At 42.2% G+C, this 24,705-nt stretch overlaps 1 protein-coding gene across 3 annotated transcripts in view; it reads left to right on the top strand.

Annotated features, from left to right (window-relative positions):
• LOC105200743 (semaphorin-2A) overlaps positions 1–24,705 on the top strand; it is a 340,397-nt gene that overhangs the window by 299,928 nt on the left and 15,764 nt on the right. For all 3 annotated transcript variants that reach the window (XM_026130207.2, XM_039446261.1, XM_011168435.3), the window contains 3 exons: positions 3,914–4,001; positions 9,352–9,403; positions 24,409–24,471. In XM_026130207.2, coding sequence (XP_025985992.1) covers positions 3,914–4,001; positions 9,352–9,403; positions 24,409–24,471 — 203 coding nt within the window. The remainder of the gene's footprint in view (positions 1–3,913; positions 4,002–9,351; positions 9,404–24,408; positions 24,472–24,705) is intronic.

Here is a 24,705-nt window from a genome sequence, read left to right as displayed (position 1 = left end):
ATTGTAACTCTGGCTCTCTTTATGGTTTCGCATTTCCTTTCGCGCACGTGATAGGGAGAGAGAGATCGTATTGGTTCTGCACGTGCTCCAAAGACTCGCTTGGCTGACGATAAGAGACGTGCTGCATAAATCTGCCATAAAGATCATCTGCGAACAACGAAAAACGATTGTGCGGCTTCGTATCGATATCGACGGAAGTCACGCGTGTCAGGTCAAATCTTTCAAAAATAAATTGATTTTATAATATCTTTCTCCGGAACGTACTGCCGAAAATATCAAAATTTTATATGTCGGCGAGAGTAATCCGGTCGCGTTGACTTTTCTCACGAGAGCACGAAGATACGTTACCATGCATGTACGTATGCTCGTACTTGCGGTTCGTACTTGCGGTTGAGCTTATTAAACTTGAATAGCATCGACTTCGAATCGATTCATGAGGCTGCGAAAAGCGATCGCAAAAGCTATCACGGTAAGAATAAAGTTCCCAGAAATCCCTGATTGCTCACACGGTTACCCAAACTCTCGTCCTCATCTGCCTTCCAGTAGCAATTCCGTTCAGCACTCATTGACTTGTAATCTCTATTGCGATTTGCATTCAGCCAGTGATGCGGTTTGCTCCTTTGTCGAATTTTACATGAAATTCCATCTACTCGACGAATGCATTACTTCTGAAGTTTACGAAAGAGTGACTTATACATTATAGATTAGCAAAAATTAGCAATACAGATTAGCAAAAAAATATGCTAAAGACAAATATATTTAAAAATTCTCACGAGTGCTTAATCCTTGCATTATGTAGCATCTCGATTCTTACGCCAAAATATATCAAAACATTACAATTATTTTACTTTGATACCGAAAAGAAGGATCGATTAAATTTTTGATAGAATTTCTTTTCCGACTGTATATTGGAAGAAAATTAAAATATATCGACGAGATTTGTGACAAAGTAACACTGTGGGATATATCAAATGAGTTTTCCGGAAAGTCGGATTATTTATTGCTTGGACCGAAGCCGGATGTTTTGCAAACAGCGATTAAAGGGGCTTTCGAGGAAAATGCATTTAGATGCAAAAATGTGTACACAAGACTAGGGAATTGGAGCATGACACGCGAACGTACACAGAGAGGATTTAAAGAGCGAATCGTCCTCTCGTTACATATTGAGATCCATAAAGTTGGTAGGATTTAAATCAAGAGTATCAACGATAGTTTCGCTAAAAACGACGTGTATTCCAAATTTAATCTCGAGTGAATGTAGAATTTTAAAACGACGTTTATCCTCAAAGTAATTTCTGGTTTCTCGTTTTAGCCTGATATACAGCTCATTAGCTAGCTGTTTTTTTTTTATTTTCATAAGACACGCGTATACATCTTTTCTACGTATGCATTATACTCGTAATAAAAAATAGCCCGGATAACTTTTTAGCTCTTGAATCAACGAAATACAGAATAATTTGTACGTTTACACAACTATATATATTAGCGATGACAACAGTTTCTGCTTCCACGACCCTCCGTTCTGTAGCCTTCTTTTTTTTTATCAAATATAATGACCGCGATAGCAAGATTCGTAATGATTCCAGGTCGTTGATACCCTCTCGGTGTGCTTAATTAAGAAATACTGTAAAGGTATTAGGCCGTTGCCGGAACCACCGAATTCAAATGGATGGTTTCCGCAACTAGGGTCGTTAGAGCGTTATCACGCACCGTTAACAACCTCGATTAGCGATTGTATCGTCCCTCGAAGTTCAGCGCACGTTCTTATGAGAGTGCGTTGCAAGTAATTTACGATAAGTAGGCAGCGTGTTTGCGCACGTACGCGCCGTGGACGTCTTTTAATGGCGGTAAATTACACGATGGTAAATATTTGTCGGAGAACTCGGCGGTGGCAGTGGCAGCGGCGGTGGCGGCGACGGCGCCATATGTTTCTCGGGCGCATCAATATTGAACGATTAATTATTTATATTATGCACGTATTGTATATAATTAATTAAGCAAATATTGGCACGCGATGCAATCGAAAATAATGTAACAATTATCGAATAATTATGCGAGCTGGTGAAACGATAAAACCGTGGGAAGTTCTAATTATGACCGTTTAACGAAGTCCTACTAGAATGACCGTATAAATTTACGCGTTGTCTAGGTCGACTGCATATATCTTGCAAGAGTAGTTTAGCTGAATGAACGTACAAAACTGGACACAACACTATAGATAACACTATTACTACAATTCAGAACGTATTCCCATTGCACTCTGCACGCTTAATAAATAACGTTGATACTAAAGGGGCGAGTCTGCAGGCACTACGTAAATAGAACTTACGTCGCGCGGCGACGTTTATCCCATTAACAATCGTGCGAGTCGCGGCGCGGCCAATTTTATCCGCGGTTCAGAAATAGAAGCGCCCACGGCCGTCAGGATGCAACAGTTATATTAACTCGAGTACAACGAGAGCGACAGGTGCGGATGTCGTCTTTCGTACGCAGTGGGCGATACAACTTCATTACGATGATAAGATCGAAATAAACTCCCGCGCGGAATATGCCTATGTATTCGCCGGAAACGAGCTCGAGCGCGCTCGTTCGGACGAATCGGCGAGAAAAGGAGAAAGGCGAAACGGCTGTGTGCTCGGCGAGTGAATATAAATTTTGAAATCCCCGAGGAGAGTCTAGCCGTGGTCTATCTGGGCCGATCTAACGACCTATGGGTGGCACATCGGTTTTGAATAAGTCCGACATTAGAGGGACCCTGGCGTAACGTCGGTCGTTCCGCGGAGATAAAGCAAGATCGCGAGTTTCCGCATCCCCCGCGCGTGCCCACACTCGCGAAGGCACGAGAGCACGCGAGGGGTTGGTTGGTGCGCATGGAGATATAGAAAGAGGCCAGAAAAGAGACAAGAGAGCGGGAAGAGACGGAGAATAAGGGATAGATACGCAGGAAGAGTAGCTCTGTTCCAGAGTAAGAACCCCTTTCATTCCACGTCGGCCCCTCCTGATACCGTATAAAATATAGTATTGTTCGCGCTCTGTTAGCCCGGAGTGGAACGAGTATATTTAGAAAGGGGCTGCTTTCTTTCATATGTTAAGCAGATCAGTGTCGATGAGATAAAAAGAAGGAGGGAAAGAGGCGAAGTTGGCAAGAATCGTTCTTTCTCGTAACGGGTGGCCCGTGAATTTCACGCGCTTTAGGTCAACCTGCAAATGATAACCGATTTCACCTGATGTTCTTTAAATAGTTTGAAAGTTATCGCGTTTGTCTGAAAGTGTACGACGCATTCTTTTTTCCCTTTTTTTTCCTTTTTTTTTCCTTTTTCCCCTTGTTTCCTTTTTTCTCTCTTTTTTTTTAACTGAAATCACAAAGGGACGAGTTGTGCGCTCTTAAATTTTCACGGAGCTTCTCGCGAAACCCGGGAAGAGTTAAATACTTTCTTTGCCCCAGAATTTGTTCCGAAGCACAAGAACTCACATTTACAAGGAAGACAATTGCAGGAAGTTCTTCCCGCGGGGTGAGCTTCATTCGCTAATATTAACATGCGGCTCCTCGCGCGAGTTGATCTTCGACGTTTCCGCGGCGCGGATTTCAGGGAATCCGCGTTGGCCGATGGAACGAAAATGTCGAGCGCGCGTTACGTGCTGTGTAATTCCGACGAGTTTACGGTAGAGATAAGTCAGAGTTGACTTTAGCCGGATTACCGGCGAGGTCGGCAGGGCGGTAGAGCGGCGCCTTACTCTATCCGGCCGTTATTATAAAAGTCGTAATGAAAATCTAACGATCCGCCAAGCACGCGGCGCGGCCACGAGGACGCGGCCGCGGCAGCGCGGCCTCGCCGCGTTTCCACGGCACGGAAAATGAATTTTCCCGTGCTACGACGTCGTATTTAATCCCCTTATTTACTTTTGCTTTCAGAACACGTGCGGGAATTCAGCTGCGGCATGCTGTACTACAGGACGCTCTACCTGGACAGTAAGAGGGACGCCCTATACGTCGGAGCTATGTAAGTACAACTTTTTCCCGGCTCCGTAATAAAATGTCACGCCATGAAAATCCCCAGGAAAAGTTGCGACGTTCCCTCGTCAAAGCCCACGAGGACAGAGGTATTATAATACGTCAGCGCGCGCTGGGCCCGGCGTGTACGTACCGTACGGTATGTACGTGCCACGCTGCGGATTTTTACGATTGCTGTGATTAAAATTCTACAACGCGTGCGAAGCGCGGGGTGGATTGTGCCGTTCGATTGAATTTTCCGGTGTCATCGAGTAATCGGATAATCTGACCTTTGAGAGATTACCCGTTGTACACATGATATCAGCTTTCGGGATAATAATTATCGTCGCATAGACGATACGGAAGGGCGCGCGACGCGGCGGCGCCACGCACTTTGCGGAGGACGGAGAGAGGATATATTTGAAACATTTTCATTTTCAGTGTTCAACTGCTTTAACTCACAACTGTTTTAACGCACGCATATTTCTGTTTACTACTTTTGTTATTATTGTTCGTGAAAACCGCGGACTTATTTACTTGTCTGCCTCGGTTTGTAGAAGATGATCAGAATGCTCTCGCTCTAAATGTTTTACTTTGCAGAAAGGCAATTTACTCGGAGCCTTTGAGCTACGGAAGAAAACGGCAAGAAAAGCAAATATATAATACAAATCGAAACTGACGATCTCGGCAATTATAGTTGTCAGGGAAATGAAAAACGCCGTGTCAACAGAGATCAGAATTAATGAATTTGCTATTTTGTTCTCGGAACGTAACAACCTTAGATATTGCACTCTCGAATCGAAATTGTACATTACGAGTTTAATATGCGTTTGTACGGACAATGACTTGACTCGAAACTAGTCGCGTTATCAGTCCCTTGTGTTTCCGTTCTACATACCGCGCTAAGCTCTCCCTCTCTCTCTCTCTCTCTCTTCGATATGCGTCTTTTAATATTTCCTAATTCCCATTCCGATTCAGATCTCTCACGCAACCAAGCAAGCCGTAATTAAAAGTTTCACGAAGAGTTCCTTGCCGTTCCCTAGGTAGCCGTAATAATCCGTTAAATCGATCGAGTCTTCATTGTTCGCACGAGTATTGGGTTACTATTTCCTCGATGGTGACTCGACGCGAGCGAAAGCTAAAGGGCCGACCCTACGCCCGGGCCTGTATAGATTGCGGGGAGAAACGTCGCATCATTATCTCAACGGAGTATTATTTCTTGATTCGGTCCCAGCCGCTTCTGTCGCCGCCAACCCTCGGCGACCGTTCGCTAACGTTCTGCTCGTTCTCCTTTCTCTTTTGTGTTTCCACCCCTTAATTTAGTAAATGCCAGCAAAATGTTACGAAGCCCCGGTAATGGAGACACAGCGGGAATGGTCTTCCAATGCTCGCGGATATACGAAGAAATCCCTAGACAGAGAGATAAGAGCGATGCTTGTTTAATTCCTTTGTAAGACGGACAGAACAGATCGCCTTACGAAGTTCTCGTACAATTCGAACACGTCGACGATGTTTTCGTCAACAAAGATGAGACACACAATTGACCTTACCGCCTTGAAATCCTTCGAAAAACTTACAATGCTATTGTAAGTATTGTAAGCTTGTAAAAATTAAATACAGCAAATATTGATTACAATTTAATTCTCTCTTTGGAAAAACAAATACATATACAATACATAAAACATTTATTAAATTAAAGTTATAAGGACTCACAAATTTTAAAACTTTCACAAAGAGGGGTACCGAGAGTCAACGCGGAGTGTCTCTTTGTCCAAATTTTATAAAGCATTTATAATAAAAAAATTAATGTCAACACTTGAAATACAAACATACGACTCTAACGTTAAAGAAACAAGGTTAAACTATTAATTCGAACATAAAAAGAGAGAAATCAAATTAAAGAAAGTATAAATTACATTTCTGTATGATGGAAAAATAAAACATCAATCGTATAAAAGCTTCCGCTTTTGAAATAACTTTCTCCCTCTTTCTCTCTGTCTTTCTCCCCCTTCTCTTTAGTCTTTGCGATGGGATGAGCTCGCCATATGGGGCGACAAAAGAAAAAGCGTAGTTACGATAAATTGTATTTCCCAAGAAAAGCGGCTACTTCAACGTTTCCTGTTTCCTGGCTTCATTCCACGTGCTTGGATGGCCTTGTATATACATACGTACCTATCTAGGAAACTACAATATCGAAGAGAATTCCGATAAGAGTCTAAAAGGAAATCGTTTCAATATTCCTTCCTCAACGGTAAGAGACGTTTAAGCTTCATGATTTCAGGAGCATAATTTTTAAATGGTTCTGAAACGTACGGTCTCTTTGGTATATCGATACATTCGCGTGACCTCGCGCTGGATCCACGATTCTTTTCTCATCCCGTGTCCCTCGCTGTATCCGTTCTTCGCCGTACCGTTTTTCCTCCGTTATCGCACACGACGATCGATACACGCGCGAGCATCGTTCCTCGTTAATTAGAAAGGTGATAGCCATTAATTGTAGTTTGAGAATCGGCACCCGCGTTGCGGTTCGCTCCGCAATTAAGGCACGCTAATTGAACGCTTCCAATTATCAAGCCGGAGGCCGCTGGCGAGAATCGTACGGAAAAAAAATATACAGCTCGCTTATATCCGTATCCGCGGCTCGTGTCTATCGCGCGTCTAGCGAAACGGGATAAAAATTCGTCGATCATATTTTCATCTCGTTTGCTCCCACTTGCCGTTTTTCTCGCCAGACTTCTATTATATTGCCGCAACAATTCGGCGGGAAAAGCGACCGCGACCGGGGATTAACACGTCACATTTAGTCGGCGATCGGTTTTCCTCCTAATTGTCCCCAATAACCGTTGCTGGAAACGCAACGGGAGAGATTTCACCTTCGCAATGCCCGCTGAAACAACCGGGGAAAAGCTCGAGATAGCGTGAGAGAAGTGAGTTACGATCGCGACTGCTAGCGAGGTGAAAACGGTCGTGGCGTTGCAGAACCAACAGTGGCAATTGAACTCTCTCTCTCTCTCTATCCTAGACATTTTCGACGATGTTAGCACTTCGGATGTCGTATATCGATTCAACGGACTGATAAAATTATATAAAAGAATTAGGTTAGAACCTAATTCATGCTAAATCGAGTATTTCAACCGTAGCCGTTTCCATCCATTTCCCATATCACTCTATATTACTTACCGCTCGCGCGTACGTTTATTTTCCGTCACGTTTTATTTTATGAAAAGTGACGTATTAAAACGTCAGAGCTGCATTGCGGTTTATTGAAACGCGAACGTAACATTATTCCGACGTATACACATTCGTTGATTTATACTGGGAATTATTAAAATCGTTCTATTATGTTAAACCCATCTCTTCTCGCGGATATACATCTCTTTCCCGAAGGCGCCGGAGTAAATAGCACTGTTGCAAACGCCACTTCTCTGGCCCTTGTCATGTATTCCCCCAGAGTAGCGCGAGAGGGTGGGAGGGGGATAGATCTCGACGCGTTGGATAATGCATCCCGGGTCAGAGCTGTCCGTCACGCACAACCACAAATTCAGGCAACGATGCTTTTCGGATTTCGCCCGGCATTCGTCAGGCTCCTTCTCGCCCGCAGTGAAAATGTCTGTATTACGCAAGTGAAACCCTATGCTAGACGTGAAAGCGGTGCGACGACTGTGTTATCTCAAACCGCGACCTATTTTGGCTGGAAACACGGAACAATTCGTATGGTCATAGCATTGTTTAGAGTTTCGTAGACATTATATAGATCCATCCCTTAATTAAGTCTTTGTTCCTATTTGCATAATTAGCAATGAAATTTGTTGAAATTTCTTCCGCAGTCTACAAGGCGTCTTTAATAGTTTAAGAAATTGCTGTACGACCTCGGCAAACTGCTCGAGATTTTAATTAAACTTTCCCTCGAAAGCCCTTAAGGCGATGTAAAATGTTAAATTGAACCGAATTCTTTCCCCGATTCTCAAGTAACACTTTCTTTATTTTTAGAAAATGTTCCACTTCTCGTGGAAGCGTGTCAATGAGATCTTAATGAAATTTTTTCTCTGCGATTTTCAACAGCGAAGTAATTTCTCGGTTTGATTACGCACGTTTTACCAATTGGATTTCAAAGCGACTGAGCGATGACTTCGCAGCAAGCCGCCCTTTGCGCCGAGTTTCCCCCCCACAAATTACTTTTCTACGAATTTTTTCTTCCGATGGTATGAGCAACGTGCCAGCACGTAGACGATACTCGCCTTCCCTCCCTTCGCGTTTCCTTTCCACCTGCTGAACCCTGTAAAAGTTCGCCGAGACGAAAGTTCGACGCGGGTAGATTCCAAAGTACGGATTTGTTTTTCCACATCGGTATTTACTTTTTCACGGCGCGATGCACAGAATGAATGAAAAAGGAGAGCCGCTGAGGGAAGGTCTTCCTTCCTTCCTTCCTTCTTCTCTCTCTTTCTCTTTTTTTTCCGCGTTCCGCGAGCGCATTCCGTCTGACTGCGTATTTCTATTGAAAGGCGATGATGAATGGCTATTTGGGATAAAGTTATGCGGCGCGCCAGCGTTAATGTTGCGAAACACACACATTTGAAAACTGGGTAAATTCGATTTACGATCGGTGGCGCCCAGCAGCGCGTATACCTTTCACGTATGATCGAACGCAGCACCTCAGATTGCCGTCGCCGCCGCCGCCGCCGCTGCCGCGATGGTCGCAAAGAGATTTATATGAAAATCGTCGTACAGTTCTCGTGCATTGATAGCGACTGGCTGCTACATTGATTGAAATGCATGAAACATATCATTTCTACGTCAAAATGTGAAATTAATGCTTCGACAACCGATGTGTAATTACTAATACTAGTGGCAGTTACGTCGACTTCAGTACGACAACTTTTGCGACGCGTTGCATAATTTGCATCGTTTCATTTTGACTCGTCGACTCCGATTCTTATTATGTCTGACCCCTCAACCCTCAAACGCGAACGATCTCTTCCGAGGAATAAAATCCTAATAAAAACAAGCGGTAGGAGAACGACGTGACTTCGGCCATCGCCGGGCAAAGAAAAGACAACGCGGAACTCGGTCAGAAAGGAGGTAGCCCGTCCCACTTTGCCCTCCGGTCTCCTTTCCCGCCCTCATAGAAATTCCGTACCGTTTGCTGCTGGCGCTCGTCGTGGCGTAGAGCCGTAAGCAAAGTACCGCGGTCCTACACAACCATACATAACCGTGGCGAGATAAGGTAGGGTCGAGTCACGGAGAGTAATGCATCTCGCAGACGTTGGGAATGAAAATTTACCCCTCGACCCTTTCGTCTATCGCAACCACGCTTAATTCGACTGTTACGCTAACACGAAACTTTCCTCTTCTGCTTTCAGGGATAAGATCTTCAGGCTGAATCTGAGTAACATCAGTCATTCCAATTGCGAGGTGAGTTGTCGAAACTTTTTGTATATTCGTATTCCGGCCTCTATTTGGGCGCGTGATGTGCTAACGTGCGTTTCGATCGATTTCACTGTTCACATTTGGACTAACGAATTAAATACCCTACAATTAATATCGCATTTAGTTTGAAACATGAAAATATGTTCCCCCTTTGTATTTTAGCATGATGAAGCTTCTAGAAACAACTTCGTCGAAGAAACTTTAACGAGGTTTATAACTTTTAATTACGTAATGTGCACGATAATACGTTTAATTTTAACATATTTAAGTAATCGCGTTTTAATTGTATTTAAAATACAAGAATAGTAGTCTTCATAATTATACTTTAGAATTGCTAAAGAAATCTAAATGGGTGGGACGCAATTTTAGTACTATCGAGAGTTCAGACCGTAAGCCCTAAAATCATTTTTCTCAAACCGCACATAAAGAATTCATTTGCTAGTAAATCTCAGAAAGAACCTAATACCACTCTTGTCCCCTCGCGTCCGTCCTCGTATCGATTAGCATCAAATGTCGCATAATGTTTGGCCCCCGTGTGAGGGGGAGAAGGGGGCGATAAAACCAGACCCCGGTCGTAACTTGGAAAGTGGGCTCCGCTCGTCCCCATAAAACTGTCAATCATGCATAGCCGAGCGAAACGACATCGACGTCATCAGGACAGCTGACGCATATCTGCCGGCTAAGCGATCCATTGTAAGCGAACGAATCGTACGATGATTTTTCCACGCTCTCCCTCGCTCACCCCGGCGGGGTTTAAAAGCTCGTATACTCTACTCGCAAAGTGCATATCTGCGTATCGTACAAATGGTGTCCAAGATATAAACAATGCATCCATGGGTGCATTTTAATTACGAGGATGTCACAGCTAAAATATTTCATTTTTTGTGTCGCGTTTCTTTTAAGTCAGCAAACCTCATTTTCCCAGTCTTAAAACACGTGATTTTATACATATATATACATACACATTCATACAGGATGTTTCAGAAATAGGTGAACAGAGTTTAAGAGCATATCCTATTTATTGCGAGATTGAAAAAAAGTCATTGTACATATTAGTATGGAAACATGTCCTTATCAAGTTTTAAATATTTTTTGTTTACGGAAAAATTTTTTAATAATAATTATATCGATTGATAGAACAGCAAATAAAAGCCAATTACATTTAAATCTCTTAGATTTTTAGTTATGAGAATATTTTAAGATTCGTTTATGTTGGAAGATATGTTGCTACTGTAAAAGTACTTTGAAATCGTATTATTGCTTGTAATTGTACTGTGTGACAAAATACGAAACACTTTGAAAATTTTTAAATGTCCTCAACAATGCAAGAGACGATGCGAGATATGCATTGATGCAAAAGAATAATTTCTAGCAATTTCTTTAATATGCTTACCAAAGTCTGTAGTAAACAAAAAGTGTTTGTAACATGCGTTTGCTCACGTTGATATATTTTTCATCTTTACGGTAAATAGAATTTTATCTTAAAATTTATTCATTTATTTTTTCAACATCCTGTATACGTATCATTTTTACGTATGTATACACTACTATCGAGTGGGTTTTAGCAAATGCGACGTGCTCGGTTTGTTGGAGATTGAATCAAAATTGCTACGTCGAGATCTCGCCTCCGAGTCCTCCGATGCCTCTGCGTCAGGAACGGTGGTCAGCTGCCAGACGCTCGGCCGAAGAGAGAAAATTGCTTTTTAACCCTCTCCGTTTACGACAAGATGCGACGAGTCGCTTCCACCTGGCGGTGGCTATCTACGATCCCGCTCATTCGGCTGACTCTGACCGGGACGAAATCCGATCGTCGACATTGTTCGTCGATTTGTTCCCTTCGGAGAGACAACGAACGCCCCGCGGCTCGATTGGAAAATCGTCTCGTACTCCTCCACCTGCCTCGACCTACCCTCGCTTTCGACCTATAGCTTCCGGCAAGAAGTTCGTATCTTCGGGTACTTGGTGCAACGTTGGAGTTTCTGCGCGCGTTATCGCGATTTTACAGTGTCGGTTTCTACTGTTCGAGGAAATAAGGCGGTTACCCTCGGACTTTCCTTGTGATAGAGGCGAAGGATGCTTGAATGGTATAACAAAACACTTTTGAGCGATCAATGTACACACCGAGCGGAACATTTTATTTGAGAGAAACTTGCTCTGGTTAATTTTGATTATCGCTTTACCGAGGCACATTCCCTCTTAGAAAAGATATTAACAGCGAAAAGATAATCGATACATTATTGCCTTTTTTTATTAGAAGTTTACGAGATTATTGTGTTTACCCTGTCTACAACTTACATAAAAAAACTTTGATGAACGAAAAAAAGTTATTTTTTTGAACAGATCGACAAGGCGGTGAAAAAAAACCGATGAAACGATTCTCCGATATGGGGACAGAAACGACGATTCAAAAATGCAATTATATTTGTATCGTTGAATCCACCACCTGTCGCGAGAATGAAAAACCACCCTTCGAACAGGAAACAGAGCAAGAGAGCTGGCATTCGCTGCGCCCTCATCCTGTCGTTTCTCATTGGTCTTCGTACCAGATGCGACGATTGTGGTAGCGCTGAAACTAATTTTAACGTGGATGACAATGCGGTCACTGGACACACAGAAACCGGAGACGCGAAAACGTCGAAGCACGGCGTTATAGTTGCTCCTCGCCTCCGGGCGTTTCACTCGTGATCATTAAATAGATACACCGAGCGAATTGATGTACACGCGCGAGTTATTCGACACGGACGAGCCGTTCTGCCCAAGTTACTCCGGAGCGTTCACCGCGGAGCGATATAGAGTTTGCACGAACGTAACTTGCGTTCCACATGCTGGGTTTTCGTTGGGCAACTTGCGCGAAAATGTGTCAACGATAGCGACGAAGTTGCGCCCGCATACGCTTCGAACTTAGGGAAAATGATGAAGCAACGAGAAAATAATTTCGTCGATCGGTTCCGCCAGCGATAACTTATTTCTTGTACGATTACGTTGTATAATGTCGTTGTATATGAACGTTAAACGATAAATTACATCGGTGTGTGTATTATAAAACGTGGAAACATTTATTGTTCTCGATAAATGTTTTCACGTTTTATAATACACACATACCGATATAATAATAATTATAAAGATTAAATTTTGAACGCTGCTAAATTTGTTTTTATATTTGCAAATTTTTTTATCACTGTCTAATTTCACTATTTCGCGATGCGAATGCTCAATCCATTCGGCTCGATTACAATGAAATCGCATCGTGAGACCGGTGTGTTACCACCACCATGGAGTTTGATTCTATTGAGAATTAACGGGCACGGAATTTCGATTTTCGCTCGTAATGGTATTTGGCCATAAAACGTTAACGCGGGCTCGAGCAGACCACAGGAACCGGCCTCCTTCTTTCGTTCCCTCTGCTGAGTCCCTAGAGCATTTCGGTCTGCGGGGGATGCTGTCGTGGGGTAAACTGGAAAGCGAGATACATGGACGCGAAGCGAAGGAGACGCAAGAAAGAATACCAGTAGGATGATACAATTTTACATTTTACATATATGCATGATGATCGTCCGGTTGTCAGAAGCGGGAAGGATCGCTGCGGGTGTCGTGAGAGAGATACAATATCGAATGGGGTCAGATCGACTCAAAGACGTTAGTTATATATATCGTAAGTCGAGTATGCTGAAAAGAAGCGAAGATGATGCAAAGGATGATGAAAGGCGAAAAATATCGAATAATTATCTAAATAGAATTTGCGTAAATGCGACAGATGCAATCAATTTTCTAAATGATATTAATACGATGAACTTTTCTAAGGCTACTTCGAAAAAATTGTATTCTCAATTTAAGAAGTTTCTTTTTATTTTTATAGTAGTCTTTTTTGAAATAGAATTTTCACCAAAGGGATTTTCATTTCCGAAGAGATTTTAAAAGACAGATTAGTATTAGGTATTCTTAATTTTTATAAAAATACATAAATAAGCTGAGATTATAGAATTTACTTTGATTGATTTTCCACAAAATATGAAAGAAAATGTAATATTTAACCTTATTAAAACTTGTACTATTTTTTGCCGATTATGAATTTTAAATATAAATTAAAAATAAACTAATAAATTAAAAGAAACTAATAAAAATTATAAATACAGATCTTTAAAATGCATGCATGTTGTCTGGTATTAAATTAGTTCTTTGATCTACTTTTAATTACCGTTTTTCGATTATTTAAATATCACCATGTTTAAGATTTTGAGCACCAAATATACCACACTATACTGGCTATGTTCAATTCTTAAATCATTCATATTTTATATAAAAAAATAAACTATAAATAATTTAATATTTTCAATGAAATATTTTTTACATTTAATTCAACCAATATTTACAAAATGGTATAATAATTTTTAAATAAATTGCAAATTGTTTTTAAAAAATATTTATTTATATATTTTTTCTGAATTTAATAAAATCAAATTTTTCATTTTTAAAGATTAAATTATTCAAATTGAATAAATATTATTTTAACAACAGCTATTTATTATTTGTTTTGAAATTATTCCACGTTGAATAAAAACTTTCTTTAATTTGACTACATATTTATTTAAAGTAAGTTATTACATATTACAATCTGATAAGTAATCTCTTAATGTGACTACATCATATTTGATTCAATATATTTATTCAGATTGAATAAATTTTATTTTTATTGTATATGGTATATCGTACATCTTATATTACACCCACAATCCGAGATATTAATCGAGATACTAAATGCTTATTGGGTTATTTTCTTTGCTAAATGCAGTCATTAAGACTAAAAAAATATACAAAAAAATATTTTAATAAAAAAAAAATTTGTAGTTAAAAAACTCCTTTTAAAAGTAACAAAATATTTTCTTGAAAATAAAAAATAGTTTTGTTTTTTACCGTTTATGTTACTTTTATTCAAGTTTATGTTTTCTCAAAATTGTTTTTAAAAAATATGTATTTCTTTTGAATAAACTATTTATTACTTTTATAACTATAAAAATCTAAATTTAAACAAATATTTACTAAAAGATTATTTTTAAAATAAAAAATTTGGGATTTAATATTTTAAAAATTTATTTACTAGATTTAAAAAAATATTTTACCGTAATTTAGTAAATCTGACTTAAATTTAAATAAATTAAAAAAAATTGTTTTTTTTTATTTTAATGAAACTGTTTATTATAATTAGAAAAAAAGTTTTATAACTAGAAAATTGTTTTCTTTAAGTAAATTTAGATTTAGTGAATACATTTACTACAATTAAAAAAATGTTTTTCTCTGTGTATTCTTATGTATTAACATGGCTTGTAAAGTGCTTTGAGAATATACTTTTTCAACGATTAATCTTACATCTTGTTCTGAATTCATTGGAAATATGACAGAATATTTGTTCAGAGTTCATTTCTCATCCGCAAATTTCCATTTGGACGGTAATCGAATTTGGTTACATTCGAATAATCTGCGAAAAACAATGCAGGAACAATAGAAAGGCTATATTTCTCGAGATTTAAGATGTACACTTAAAACGGCGTATTTTCGGGAGCGAAAGTGAGAATGGAAATTTGGATACACTTTAGACGGGTCGATCTCGATAACATCGCTACAACGTGAATCTACCCTTCGCTCCGGAGACAATGTCCCATGCTAATCCTGCCTCTGTTACAATTTCATAAGGGGAAGAAACGTTTCGTGCGTCCGCCCTGAGGGACCGCACGCGTTCCAAGCGAGTTATAGTACGTGGCTAGAATAGACGGCCGGGAGGTTTAAAGCTCGCATATCCTACAAAGGGACGGTTCTGCACGACGTCCGAAGAATACATGCGAGTTGCATGTCCTCCCCCCTGGCATTTTAAGAACGGCCAGCGTAACGGGTCAATATAATTAACGTGCATTTCTGTAGGCGAAATTTACGATCGCGACTGTTCGCGATTGTTCGAGACAAACCGCGACCTATTCGGGCTAGATTTAATAGTTAATAGATATTTATTTAGACATTTCGTAGATTTGATGTACATTCCGAATACGCTTATTTTAAAACTGTTCGAGATTATGATGCTTTTTAATATGAATCACGTTTCAGTTGTGCAGCTTTAGAAAATAAATAAGGCAGCTGCTGCGGAAATAGTTGCTCATAGCGGAAAGAAAGAATAACTTTTCCGAGTAAATTCATGCTCGGTGGAAATATAGCAGCGTTAACCGCTTTGCGGTTTTGAGCTATAACTGGGAAACCAGGTAATTCCGCTTCCACGGGCGTGCGCTCGTGCGATCTCTGTATCTTTATCATCGTCTTTGAAGACGTGCATCGAACGATAAGACTAGCCTCGCTCGGGTTCACCTATTTTTTTGCGCGTTACATCTTTACCGAGGCTCCTAAGTTTGCGCGATACGCGAAGGAGGAATAAGAGCGGGTTTGCAGCGCAGCGCGGCGTTACAGTAAAACGGAATCGCATTGATCAATCTTCAATGATCGGCAATACGAGCGATATCGATCGAGCCATCGCGGAAAAGGAGTCGTCCATCGTTGATCGCATAACGAATTCCGACGTAGGATGCCCGGCTGAAGACGAGCTCGCCCATGCCGTGAATAAAGCATGCGGCAGTTCGATGGGAGAAGCGGAAAGCGATTGGAGGAAAAAGGAGCGGGAAGCATCCGCGGATGGAGGGCGCGCGAGAAGGATGGTAAATGGAGTAAAAGTCAAACGCGGAGCTCGCCGAGAAAATCGGAATCTATAAACCACCGCTACGTCCAATAAAGCAACGTCCAATCGGGCACGAGTTAGGATCCAACGTCTCGCCGACAACGATCGCCTATATACCCGCAACGATACCTATTCGATATCTATAGAGCTGTTGCACGAAAATCGCCTGGGGCGAGAGATTGGCCTAAGACCGATGGACCAACCGGGCGCGAGTTTATTCGATGGCACTGAAGTATTAAGGAACCTTCCGTGGGATTTACACGGCTGTAAAATCGCGAATAGCGGCAGTCTCTCTCTCTCTCTCTCTCTCTCTCTCTTTCTCTCTGGTGATATGGTGCCTCGATTGAAAGAATCCAAATGCGCGAAAGGTGAAGAGACACTTGACATTCCGAGGCACACGTACACGCAGGTGCACGTGGCCGATACAAACCGGCACGTGCTCGCGCGCTGGCAAACAATTTCGCCGACATCTGAAATATAAACGGCCGCGTCTGCGTTGCTTCCTAAAATGATAGTATTAAATATACATTTAGCACTGGGCCACTACGTGTATACGTAACTTCCATGCCTTTCTCTTCCCCGAGAATGTCTATCCCTAACTCGTCGCGTCCGCCTTCTCTCTCACCAGCCCTCTCAACTAGGGACGGATGGGCATTTGCCCCCCTGCGACGCGGAGTTTATTGCGACGATGAATTCAGTATAAGATCGTAGCGAAATTTCAGTTTGACAAACTACCCTCGTCTCGCCCAACAAATGGAAGGTAACAATGCAAGAGTCGCATGGCATTGCCGATAATGCATTAAATTTTTAAATATTTTTAAAGATAAAAGCGGCACATCGTTCTTCGCGATAAATAAAATTAGGACGTGAGTTACTTGTGACGTAAAAAACAAATGGAAGGTCATAATGCAAGATTCGCATGACATTGCCGATAATGCGCTAAATTTTTTCATATTTTTAAAAGATAAAAGCGGCACATCGTTCTTCGTGAATTAATGATGAATAAAATTAGAAGGATGCGAGATACTTATAGTGAAGTAAAACTTGCGATAATATGAACCGGAGGTATATATAAACGAGATAACAGAAAATCTTATTTGTAACACTGTCAAGTATATTAGAAGCTCAACTTTTAATATAAAGTTTTTTTTCTGCGCAGTATTTTTATTACTCGCCTGCTATTCTTTGATATTCTAAGCGCGCGAGAAGTACGTTCCCCTTTTAGGACCATCCAAAGCTGATTATCGCGTACGAGCGGTTCTTGTGAAGTACATAAATAGTATATACACATCGTAACATTATCGACAAGCCGGTAAATTACATTATGCGCCGATATATTTACAGGCTATATTGAAAGTGGTGTTAAGCGCGAGTATCGTCTTCCAAGCTCTCGCTTCGCTTCGACGAGAAATTAATTACAGGGCTTTCTTGCAAGGCAACGTGTCCCTCCATCGTATATTACTCGCTCCCTCGCAAGCTCGTTGCAAGCAGGTTAGCGAATGGTCGCAGTTTCTTCGGTGTCTCACAGATGCGCCTTTATAAATCAGTTTCTCCTGTAATCAAGCGGAAGTATACTCCCGTAGAAGCAAAGGACAACGCAAACGGGGAGCGCGAAATGAAAAATTTTCGAACTTCCGCTCGGACCTCTTGTTTCTCGATTTTCCAACTCGTCGTCGTATACACTTCCCATTTTCTTGATTTTTCCTATCCCCCTTCTTTTGCTGTCGCGGCACCAACTTTGCGCGTACCAGAAATGAATTTGCCCTCGGGCCAGCGGCGGGACTCCTTTCGCTTCGTAATACTCTTTCATCAGGTATGAGTTACGAAAAACTTGCGCCGGTAATTCGTTTTTTCCTGCTCGTTACACTAGCCTGCATAGTCTTTCCCTCGCTTGTAATTTTTGGCGGATTTTCGGAGTACGGCGAGGAACGACGAGAATCACGAAGATGTTCGATCGAATCCTTTCCACATTTCAATACGTCTCTTCTCCGTCTATCTCGCGGTAATCGGGCGAACGAGAACTTGGCGCGAAGACGAAGACGCGAGGCGAGACAAATGAAAGAACGAGAAACGCGAGAGAAACTTGCGCTCCGGTAGTGAAACGTGTCGGCGGTCTCTAGTTCTTAGTCCATGTCTGAGGTGGAAAACCTTCTTCAGTCGTCGAGCAAACACCGAAATTGTAAACAGAAGATTCTCGACGGGGCTCACTACCAGACTCGTCCCAGATGGTGTTCCTCAACGACGTTGGTAATTGCAGACTACGAAACTGCCCTATTACCCGACGAAGTGACTGTCAACAGCACTTCCTCTTCGATCTTCGTCGCCACCTTCGCAGCTACCGCTATGCCACAAAGTTTAATTCGTGTTACGTTACCATTTCCTCAGCTATTTAAAATTTGTCCATTCTCCTCCGATTATCGAATTTGTGTTCGGAGCAAACAGTACACAGTGTACAATACTTATTTTGAAAATTATTGCATCGGTAGATTAAATAGATGACAAAAAAGTTATTCCATCGTTACATGATAACTTGTCTTTCTTACACTGAAAAAAAAAAAACGTTAACTCGACTAAATTTTTCAACTTAATGATAAAATTTTTTCAGCCCAAGTATTTATGTCTTTAATCAAAGTACATAAAACACTTGAACTTTAGTTAAGTTTAAGTATACATTTAACTTAAATACATAAATATTTAAACTGAAAAAATTTAATCAAGCTAACAATTTTTTTTCCTCAATATGCAATATCGTATTTACAATTGAAACTCGGAAACTCATCGCTCTTAATCGTTATTAATTGTTCCATTTCTCTCGGCATTCCTTGCGCTCATTCACGTCGTTCGTTTTTGCCGTGCGAATCACGAGTCGCGCAAGAAAAGGTATGATACGCGCACATGGTTAGCAGTAAAAAGAGGTAGAACAGGAGAACAGTCGTGCGAGAGGAAAGGCATTGCACGAGCGAGACTAGAGTGCTTTCTTTTGCGAATTTATGAAAGTGTTTAAATAGCCATACAGACCCTCCACCGTCGTCCTTGTTGCTGTCATAGTCGTTGCCGTCGTCGTCGCCCTCGTCGCCTCCGTCGTCGTCGTCGTCGTCGTCGTTGTGTAAAATGCTTCGTCCCAGACTACCATTAAAACGCTCGTAGAAAAAAAGGACGGAACGAATACCGCGGTGCTTGAATGCACACAACGACGAGAACCGCGCGAACGATTCTAAATTGTTCAAAGGAGTTTTTACGTTTGGACTCTCGACTCTTACGATGAATGTTCTTTTAAGCTAATGAGGACGTTATTCACGCGGGTATAAAATCGCGGACCAAAATAAACTTCCATGGATTGTCCATAGCGGTATAAATAGGTACTAAAATGACAAAATGTAAAAGCAGACCATCAACGTTACGGAGCGATTCCGAGCGGTTTAACAGAGCATATTACGCGCGTCTGCGCCACGCTAGAAATCAGATCGATAATTTCTTATCTCCGGATGGAAGCAGCTACGTCCTTCGCGAACTTGCCGACGTGCTGGAACTTTAGTCGTTAAGGAATTCCTTCTGGTTCATTGACTTACCGTAATTGATACGAATAACCGAAAAGCTTTCTGTTGCCTCGCAGAAGCTCTGATCGCTCAGCGGGGAGCATGTTGTCGGCGCGCATTGCGAGAGACTCGAGAGCGAAGTGTATCATCGCGAAAGCAGATTATTTATCGTTCGATATTTGATCGATGACGACGCGACATCGGTATGCATTGGGGTTGACCCTCGAAAAACACCCTCTTTCGCAGTACAGATAGTGCCAGTACTGCCGGCGTAAGAAGTAAATCACAAAAATGGAAATCCACGATATCGGATTGGAATCAATATTGAATGCAGATTGAATCCCAGGCCCTCTCACTCCTTTCCCCCGCCTCTTTCCCTTCCGCACGTCTCCAACCGTGCGAGGCCGCGGCAGGGCGAAAAGGTGCGGAGTGACGGCTTCCATTAGGAAAAAGTGACTTACGGCGCCGATCGACAACGAAAGGCACTTTTCGTCCTGCTGAAATGTCAGGTCAGTTCACGAAAATTTTATGCGTAACGAAGGTTACCACCTGACATGACTGCGAATCGAAGATGGAGACATCATCCGGCGCTAAAGGGACAATATGATGCCGGTCGATTGTACGTCATTTCTTTATGGATTTATGACGAGTGCTTATTCACTCTTCGTACACCACTCACGTTTCGATCGTACCATCGAGCGCTTTTTCGTGGCCGCTCTTAAAGCGTGTCAGTTGAATAAAAAGATCCGACGAGGCAAGAACAGTTTCAAAAAAAAAAAGAGTACACACACATTTTTGTAAATTGTTTGGCGCAAAAATAATACGTATTAAATTTTTTTCCCCTCGGCGCACCGTGATAGTGTAGGTGGCGCGTGATCAAGAGAGCCTGTGGGGATCCCGTCTCCTAACGGTCCAATGCCCAGCATTACTATTTGATGAGATAAAAAGCGCCGCGGTGGCCTCGACTCGTGAATTTTTAAGGGAGCCTCGCAGGTACCGTTACGTTCCTCGAGTTTCCGAGGTTAGGGGGTGTCGATACCCGGGGGATCCCACAGTAGTCTTCTATCTTCAATATTTTAGCACGGTAAATTATACGATTCCTCATCCCCCTCCTTGCATATGCCGATCTTCTACTTTCTCTCTCTCTCTCTCTCTTCTTCTTTAACATTGGTAAGAACTTTGATCCGCGTAAATGTTTTTCTATTTGCCGCCGGAAAGGAAGTATGCATAAAATATACACGCATACTTTTTTTTATTAAAATAAAAAGATAGCGATCTTTAATATCACTTATTCTTATAGATTATAGCGAGAAACGTTTCTATTAAAGTTAAATTGATATTAAAATTAGCAGATTAGTTTAGTGATTCACGTGATATCTCGGAATGAGTCGCGCTTGGAGATAATTACAATCCGTTTGTGTCTTCAGTGCTACGTGTGCTATTTGTAATTGCTCTGCGTCGTTACTACTGGAAGCAGCAAGTTGGAAAAGCGAAAATCAACGGCAGCGTCGACAAAGGTTCAGGCGCGCGGATGGTATAGTACCGTCTTTGTTTCGAGAAAGCTAATCATCTGCAAGCCGTTTCTGACCATATTGCAGAGATGCATTATATGAGATGCATATTACGCGCGCGTGCACACACAGAACTTTTCAACGCGCCCGAATTGCGACGTTGATTAAGCTCGAAGCGTAATGAAGAAAGGAAAAGACGGGGACGAACGAGTACACGAGCGGTGACAACCTTTGGGCGCTTCTCTGTCGTACATACATCGTCACCTTGCCAAGAACTTAATCAATTCAGCCCGAATACTGAAAGTCTGAAGCCGTGCACTCCCAACGACCCGTAAGCCTTCCAACGGAGGAAGCGAATGAGAGAGGCTTCCGCGCATGAGTATGAAGAATCTAGCGCGGCCGAAATGGGACGTAAACGTGGTACAGTCAAATGTCTTTTTCTTGAAACAATTTCAATGTTCTCGAGATTTCAATGTTATTTGGTCGGTTTATTTCGCACAGCGTATGCTTGCAGAATTTTCCGGTCGAAAATATATCGAAATAGGAAAATTCTGCAAGCGTACGCTGTGAACACATATTCTAAAGCGATATAACTCGTATAAACGCGTGGACGCGTTAATGAAAAAGGGTTAATGTGACATTCAGAGCCTGTTGCGGAAATGATAGGGGGAAAATCCGCGACAGTCAGATTCCCGGAGTTTAGAGTAGGGCACACACATACACAGCGGCAGGCGAGAGGTGATGGGAGATATTTCTGTTTAATAGTCGGCGTATCACGCCGGTAATGGAAGTCGAGGCGTTTGCATGCCGGCAGGCACGCTCCGGTGCTATAAAGTTAATGGCGTCGTAGGCGGCGCGATAAAATGATGCATCGCGGCTTGGCGACAATATTATTGCCGACAGCTGCACCTATGTGAGGATCTACCCTTGTAGATTTTCAGCACCTGAATTTATATTACGAATGAGCGTACGTACGTGTTTTTATCCCAACGATTCTCCAATTTCTCTCGAATTGGATAAGGATTAACGCGCTGGCAATCGTGTTTTACGATTTTAACGAGATGCACCGCGTAAAATTTACTACTGACAACACTTACCTGACTGAACGAGCGTGTAACAACGCCGGTTACTCTATACTTAATTAAAAGCGCATACACGTAATCCACGTGCTCGAAATTCTTTAACGTCTTGCGACTGGCTTTAAATGTGGCATTACACGTTGTAATGTTAATGTATTTTGCAGAGAAACGCGAGATTCGAAAGTTTTCTCTCTCTCTCTCTTTTATCTCTTCGTCTCGGCCGCAAGATTTTCCAACCACCGACCGTCTTTCGCTATATTTCTCGCCGTTTTCACGCTCCCATCTTCGTGCCAATCTTACGGATTGTAATGATTAGTATAACGAGAAGATCCGCGGGAGGGGATTACGGGTAAGCGCGGATACCGGGAATTGCTCCGCTTTTAATTACCGCCAAGCTGCCGGCTGTGTACATCGGCGCCTTAATGCACTGCGGTGCTTAACGAGTAATACGTCGTTATCAACGCGCACGCGGAGGAAGGCTCGGGTCGTAAATGATTTTAACGGTTCTCCAAGATGGAACTCGTATTCGAGCCAATCCCGGATCTTCTCGACGACTAGTAGCGCGTAGAGGAGAGAGAGACGATAGCCGGATCGAATATACGACAGATCGATGGAGGCTCGCCAAATCAAAGAGAATAATACGGGCACGACTCACAGACGGAATAAGACGGACGCGAGTAGTCTGTTATCACTGTGCTATTATTCTGTGTAGCGTATACGCTCATCGGAAACTCCGAGTCGAAGTTACCGCAGTCATGAGCGCGCTTACTTGCACGGAGCTAGACGCGACGTTGTTTGTAAGTGGATTACGCTTATAATGGGGCATTCCAAGTCCGTTCTGAATATTGCGACCGTGTGTATACCGTACGCCATGGTAAATCATGTTCGTATCCACTTCAACTGCGCCGCCTGGATTCTCGCCAACGTACATCCTATTCGACAAATTGTGCATAGGATGTGACTTTCGGAGTTCTGCGAATAGTATGTAGAAACAATATTGTATATTTATCTGCTCCGCAATGCGGAGATTTCGGTGCGTTACGGCTGACGCGGATTATCGCCGAGTTCATTCACTTTGGAGTGCAAAATTGCAAACGAATGATACCTCGTTGATTTGTTACCACTCGGAATACCTCTCGAGCGCGGGGATGAATCATGGATCTTGATATTTCGCGGAAATTGCTATGATTTAACGTCCTACGTCGTCTACTCTCGTCTGCGACCACTCGTCACGAGCGCTCGTCGTGACGCGGAGCGATTCTTTCGGTAATTTATTGGTCATAGATCAACGTCGGGGAACGCTGTTTCGACTCACCCTTACGTTTCGGCCGGGACAATGTCGAGCGTCGACGCCGTTTCTGGCCGTGACACTCCCAAACGGAGCGGCACGCGACATCCGTAGGAGATCGATCGTTAGGTCCGACGCGTTTCGGACGATTGACCTTGCAAACGAACCACTTCCTGCGCCGCTATCATATTCTGCCGACATATAAACGGATGCACCGCAATGTTGGGAGAGGGATCGTTGAGCAGCATGACCATTACAACAAGCGTACATTTGTGGAACTCCTTTTTCCTAAATGTTTTCACGCAAGGACATCGCGTCACATTCCACGGAATACCTCGCTATTATGAGAGAACGTTCGTATTCGGAAACAACCAGGGACGCATTTCAGAGCGAGGAAAAAGAGGGGAGATGAAGTTTCGTTTATCTCTTCTCGCATGAAAATCTCTTCAAACTACGAATATTGACCTTATTCTAGCGCGTTCCTAGCGTCTTTCCAACCGCGTTACGAGGGGCTGCTGCAACTGCCGTGAAACCCAAGACTTGCAAAATGTCAAGTATGCATTTCTAACACTACTCGTAAGGTCGAGCGTGTCGAGGGACCGTCTATAAAAAAAGGACACTCACAAAGAGGAGCGATTCTGCGGACTTTTCTCGAAAGATAAATAATTGTGGGATCGCTTTCGAAATAGAATTCTTGTTTTTCAATGTGAAATATTCGAACTTTTTGTCGGGCTTTCGAAGATATATCGCAACAAAAATTAAACCTATTCATGTGCGACTGATATATGATCGCCCAAGTGTTCCAATAATTTTATTTTAATGTACAATACGTGTGACATAATTTATGTGTTTTCTTTGTTGCAGAGAGATGCTCTGAATTTGGAACCCAGCAACGTGGCAAATTGCGTGTCGAAAGGCAAATCGGAGGTAAGTTTCCTCTCTCACAGTTTGATTTTGCGCATCTCTCATTCGCATTGCGCGCCGGTCTTTGAGAAAAATTATAATTCCGGTACCGGTAAACTAGCCCGAGTGCGTCCTAAAACAGGAACGCCAAAGAATTGTGATTGCAGGAAAAGACGTCGAGGAGAGAAAAAAGTCACGAATGGCTAACGTGCTGTAAAATAAAAGGACCGATTTCTTTGAAGGCGCGCAACGGCGAAA

Source organism: Solenopsis invicta, chromosome 2, assembly GCF_016802725.1.
Source record: "Solenopsis invicta isolate M01_SB chromosome 2, UNIL_Sinv_3.0, whole genome shotgun sequence".
NCBI lineage: Eukaryota > Metazoa > Arthropoda > Insecta > Hymenoptera > Formicidae > Solenopsis > Solenopsis invicta.
Note: the sequence above shows the minus strand (reverse complement) of the source record. Positions and strands in the feature narration are given on the sequence as shown.